General features: G+C 56.3%; 1 protein-coding gene across 4 annotated transcripts in view; it reads left to right on the forward strand.

Annotated features, from left to right (window-relative positions):
• Window positions 1-6000, forward strand: part of ZMIZ1 (zinc finger MIZ-type containing 1) — a 245263-nt gene that overhangs the window by 137706 nt on the left and 101557 nt on the right. For all 4 annotated transcript variants that reach the window (XM_023204839.3, XM_023204838.3, XM_023204836.3 and 1 more), the window contains exon 6: window positions 3202-3315. In XM_023204839.3, the coding sequence (XP_023060607.1) occupies window positions 3202-3315 (114 nt within the window). The remainder of the gene's footprint in view (window positions 1-3201; window positions 3316-6000) is intronic.

Here is a 6000-nt window from a genome sequence, read left to right on the forward strand (position 1 = left end):
TCATAAGATGAATTCATCATTTCAAGGCATTGCTGTGCCCTGTTCCTGCCCCAGCAGATTCAATGCCTTTGGATATAGCCCAACTCTTATGAGGAATTATAGAGATGGGCAGGCTTTCTGATGGGGGACAGAGTACTAGTGTCCAGTAACAGTGACAGTTAGGGAGACCTCTGCCTATGATTCAAACGTGTGCTCCCATCCCCAGCCCATCAACGGCTGGCCAAGCTCACCCCTGCCCTGCCCTGGCCCTTCCCTCCACCTCCCACTGGGGCTCATTCTGCAGTGGCCACCTTGCTGGCCTACACAGCAGGCTCACCATCCTTTGGACAGTTAACTGCTCCCCAATCATTTCCCATGGGGCCCAGCCCTTTGGACTTCCAGAGGTGAACAGGAAGGAGGCTGTTTCTCCCCTCAAGAGGCTCGCAAGAGAAACAGGGAACGGTAGAGGGTCCCTGGCATCAATAGCAGTAGCAGTCTTCCCCTGGGCTCCTGCTCTGTCATGAGTTCCTCGTCGTTTCTCAACTTTGCAGCAGCCCTGAATGCCCTCACTGCCCCGCTTCACAGATGTGGGGTCTGAGGTGCAGCACCATCTCCTGGGCTGCATGGCCCAGCGACTCAGACGGGGTTTGGACCGTGTCTGTCCTGCTTGTTTCACTAGATCACTTTGTCTCTCTGTGCACTTCAGTCACCTCATGGTTGAAATAGGTGACAAGGGCACAGAGAGGGGAGGGGGCTTCGCCAAGGCCAAATAGCTGCACAGGAGCCAGCAGTGTATTCCCAGCACTTTGGGAGACCGTGGTGGGAGGACTGCTTGAGCTCAGGAGTTTAAGACCAGCCTGGGCAACATAGCAAGACCTCGTCTCTATTAAAAATCAACAACAACAAAAAGCAGCCAGGCATGGTGGTGCACACCAGTAATCCAAGCTACTTGGCAAGCTGAAGTGGGAGGATCCCTTGAGCCCAGGAGATTGAAGCTGCAGTGAGCTATGATTGCACTGCACCCAGCCTGGGTGACAGAATGAGACCCTGTCAAAAAAAAAAAAAAAAAAGAAAACACCAGCAAAGGGGATTTCCTGATGTTTTCTTCAGCAGTGAGATGTACCCACAGCCTACAGGCCACATGAGCTGCCTGGGGTAAGCTCTGAAGGCTGGGCATTCAGGTGCCAGAACTAGACTGGGCTTCTGAGACTGACCTCAGAGGCCACGCCTGCACCCAGAGCCCCAAAGTGGGGTGCTGTGACCAGCTGGGGGCAGGCAGCTCTGAGGCAGCATGCAGTGGCTCCTGACCCTGCTAATTGGATGTGACAGCACTGAAATAAACGGAACAATTCGGTTAGCAGGGGTGGCTGGTGGGCAGGAATCAGCTGATTTGCATGACCTTCCACATGCAGCCCAGATACCACCTGTGGCCTCTGAGGGGCATGCTTTAGAGAAAGGGCACAGGAGGCAGAGGTGAGGACCTGCCGCTGCCCTCACAGAGGGCTTGTTTCTGTATCTTGAAATTCCTCCCGTCTCGCACAATTCAAATGCAGGGAGCACCGCCTTTGCAGAAGGAGCCAGGGCTGAGAGCGGCCACATGCAGCTGTGCTTCCAGGGGAGCCTTTGGGAGATAGTCAGGGGCAAGGGCAGCCCCACATGGGAGCACCCCATGCTCCAGGCACTTTGCCAGGGGCCATATAAGCCTCATCTTGTTTAAGCCTCACTGCAGCCCCGTGACGGAGGGCTTTGTTGCTGCTTGCCTGCCCTCTTTCTCTGCTACATCGCTTTCTCTCCCTTTACCTCCATGGAAGGAGGGCATTCTTCGTTTCACTTTCCTCCACCCATTTTTAAATATCTTGCCTTGCATGAACCACATTGTAGCAACAGTCATGGAACCTTAAGCGAAAGAAATAAAACTTCCCACCACCAAGTCATGTTCTGTCATATCCCCATTTTACAGACAGGGCTATTGAGGCTCAGAGAGCTGAGGGGAACCATCCTAGGTCAGTGGTTGGAAGCGGGTGAAGGCAGAGTGTGGACTCCCATAGCTCCCCTGCCAATTCTGGGCCCTGCGACTCCTAAGCCCCTCCCCGCCCTGGCTCTGGGGCAGGCTCATGCTGCAGGTCAAATGGAGGGACCGCCCTGGGTGGCTCCTGTTCTGCTGTCTCTCCCAGCACCAAGGCAATGGGACCTCAGGAGGTGCCATCATCTCTGTAGTGGTTAACACTCCTGCGCTGTGGACACCTCCAGGGGTCCTTCAGGAGGACAGTCAGTCACAGCCAAATTGGGCCAGAGCCCCATCCCAGAATCTCACCTTTGCCCCTAATCTGCTCCTTCCCCTAGCCACATCTTTTGTCTCCTGGACTCAGTACCCAACTCAGAGGGCCTGGGGAGATGGATAAGAGTGAAGGGGAACCACCCTCTTTGCTTTGCACCTCACCCACCCCAGCAGCCCTGCAGCCTGGGCCTGAAGCAGAACCAGGAGGCCCGGCACCCTGGCACCAGAATTCAGTCTCCATCGACTCAGACTCTCTGCCTGGCAGGGATTTGAGCTCAGGCTGACTTCCCCGTCTATGCCAGCAGCCTCTGAGCAGATCCAGGCAGGGCCCAGTAAGACACACAGCAGCCCCTAGTGTGAGGACAGTCCAGGCACGTGTGCTTCCTCCACCCTCCCAGCTGGCTGTGGCCTCCCCCAAGCCCTCACCTTATGTGGCTACGACAGAGCTGGCTCCAAAGCCTGAGCTGGTGGGAGCCCAGACCTGGGCTTTGGTGCTGGGGGCTGGGCGGTGGGTTGTGGTCAGGAAGGAATCTCCAGGGCCAGCCTGTCCTGGATCAGGGAGGGAGAACTCCCAGAACCCTGCAGGGATCACCTTCCGCTACCCCCACCAGCATCCAGAAAGCACTCTGCTATTAGTCATCAGCCTTCTCTAGACCTTAGTTTTCCTGTCTTTGCAATGGGGCTACTAATCCACCAGGGTGGAGGTGGGGGTGGGGGTGGAGGTGGAGGTGGGGGGGTGAAGGTGGAGGTGGGGGTGGCAGGCATGCCGAGCACAGCGGTTGAAATCGAGCATGAGAAAGCTCACTGATCCCAACTACCTCTTTACCCCTTTCCGTGAACCTCCTCCCCAGTGAGGCTGGGGTCTTCCCACTCCAGACGCCCACACGCTGTCCATGCTACCCTCATTCCTGGAGCCTCAGCCACCTCATTTTCCTTTCCCACAGCACTTACAGAATCCTGCCAACTTCCACAATGCTGCCACGGAGCTGCTGGACTGGTGTGGAGACCCACGGGCCTTCCAGCGGCCCTTTGAGCAGAGCCTGATGGGCTGTTTGACGGTGAGTCTGCACCCTGTACACCTGCATTCCTGCCCAGGAACGTCAGCTGAGGGCTAGTGTGCCTGTCCAGGTGTCAGGTTGTCAGATATTGGGAGGTGACACTAGTGAGAGTTGGGTCACTGGGAAGACACTGGTGCTGGGGGATGGCCCTATTGGGTGTGTCCCCCGCGTGCACACCCCCCAGGGGACCTGGAATTGAGGAGGCACAGTCCCTAGGGATTGTGTGGGTTTCCACACTTGATGAGAAAGACTCAGGGCTCACTTTGTGGGTCACTGTTCCATCATAAGCACAGTAGAGAGACTCTCAAAGGGTTTTCAGCCATTTTTTATCCAGTCGTTCATTCATTCATTCACTTAGCAAACATGTGTGGAGCTTCTTTTGTCTTCATCCATCCATTCAGGTAAGCATTGATTGAGCCCCTCTTACATCCATCCATCTAGCCAAATAAGCATTGATCTCTCATTGATCATGTATGATCCCTCTGCTAAGTCTGGGGAAACTGAAGATGAATAAGGCTTCACCAAGCCTGGTTTCCTCTGTAGTGGAGGAGGCAGATATATAAAGAAGTGACTGAGAAAATCATGTCCACAGTGAAGGCAGCACAGAGAAGGGAATCCTGAACTGGCTGGGTGGCGGGACGGGGCGTGGAAAACTGGGGAAGGGAAAGGAGCCACCCTTCATGTGCCGGAGTCTGCCAAGCAACAGAGGGGAGCAGGAGTGCTCAGGCACACGGAACAGCATCTGCAAAAGGCCAGAGAACTGGAAGGGTCGAGGCTGCAAACTGGGCCAGGTCCAGAGTTTGTGGTATGATCGGCCAGGCTAAGGAGCTTGCCATCTAACAGGGCCCATGGAAGTCACTCAAAGCTTGGGAATGTCCCCAGCCATGTGGCCTGTGTCCATAAGTGTGATGACCAGGGAGGGCAGCTGCTCAGAAGGCCCTGAGTCCGCTTTGAAAGGAATGTGGGTAAACAGATGGCAGGGGAGCCCGCCTAGCCTGAGGCTGGGAGAGGAGGGACCAGGAGGATGTCTGGCCAGGCGGGAACAGTGGGCGTGGCCCACGGGCACCAGGCTTCCTGAAAAGCTGGGAGGAGACAAAAGGCCCACATGGCCTTGGCCTGGAGAGGAAGAAGTAGCGGCAACAGGGCTATCATGACAAAGCATCTGTTCTGTGCCCTGTGGGGAGCCGGCCCACAGAATATGCCGTCCCACCAAATCCCCTCAGTGAGCCTGGCCTGCAACACTCCCCATTTTACAGAGGAGGAAACTGAGACTTGTAACTGACTTCCCAAGGGTGCAGAGCCTCAGAGGTGGGCCTGGGATTCCAGCCGAGGCCCTGCCTGTCTCCAGAGGGGATGCCCTTGGCCATTAGGGATGCCAGACAGGGACGCAGCCAGGACCCTCCTGGGGCTCCTCTGCTTGTCAGAAGTCAGCACCATCTGGCTCCCTCAGGCCACCGGTCCAAATCGAGCAGCCACCTGCACTGCCCAGTCTTCCTCATCCTTCAGCCCATGGGCTCCCTTCTCCCTCCCCACAGCCCTCTAATCTTCTTTGTGGGGATCTGGTTCCAGGCTAAGCCCTGTGGGCAGGGACAGATGTTGCCAGAGGCCCCCTCACTTCCACCCCAGCAGAGGATGGAGGAGGTGGGGACCTTGCATGATGTGTGGCCAGCCAGGCTGCCACAGTCTCCAGCACACTGCCCCGAGCCTGACCCTGTCTATCTAGGATGTAGGGGCTAGAGACTGAATCAGAGAGTGGCCGTTGCCGGCCTGGATGGACCAAGAACTGGCTCTGCCTTGGCCCTCTTGTCCACGCATTCATTCATGATCATTCACTGGGCTCTTGTTGGGGGCCAGGCTCTGTGCTGGGCCCCAGAGGGACCATGGTCAAGGGGCTGGCCTGCCAGGGGGAGCCTGACATTGAATCCACAAAGGAACAAACAGGAACACATGCCAGAGCTCCGGGAGAGGGGGCAAGGGCACAGGGCAGGAAATGTCTCCTGAGGAGGTGACCTCCTTGGGAGGATGAGAAAGCAGGGTGCTCCAGGCAGAGGGAACTGCTGATGCAAAGGCCCTGAGGCTTGCTCTGTTCATGAACAGAAAGAAGGTTCAGGTGGCTGGAGCCCAGGGAAGGGAGAAGGGTGTGAGATGAAGCAGAGGAAGGAGGCAGAAAGCAGCTAACGCAGGGCCCACAGGCCAAGTGAGAAGAGTCTGAGCATTATTGGAAGGGCAGTGGGGAGCCCTTGAAGGGTTGTCAACAGGAGAGTGACGGGCTATGATTTGCATGGGGGCAGGAGCTCTGAAGGGAGCATCTTTTAGGGGCAGGATGGAGGGATCATGGAGGGCTTCCTGGAGGAGGGAGGGCACCATGGGATCTGGCTGGACAGACAGGAAGCCATAGCAGGGGAGGCTGTGTAGACAGTGCCCACTCTCCTGGGCCTCTGCTCCCTGCCCCCAATGTAAGGCATGCGCCTGGTGGAATGGCCCCCACTCCTGCAGCCTGGCCACAGCTGCAGAGACCTGAGTCTGGCTGTCCCTTAGAGGTCAGTAGAGCCAGCACCTTGAAGGGGCTTGCTGGGGGAGTAGTGAGGATTGTCATAAACGACACTTCAGTGCTCAGGGTATTTTCCCTAGGCACTGTCTCTTTGGATCCTTTTTTTTTTTTTTTTTTTTTTTTTTTTTTTTTTT

The sequence above is a fragment of the Piliocolobus tephrosceles genome, chromosome 9, assembly GCF_002776525.5.
Source record: "Piliocolobus tephrosceles isolate RC106 chromosome 9, ASM277652v3, whole genome shotgun sequence".
Classification (NCBI taxonomy): domain Eukaryota; kingdom Metazoa; phylum Chordata; class Mammalia; order Primates; family Cercopithecidae; genus Piliocolobus; species Piliocolobus tephrosceles.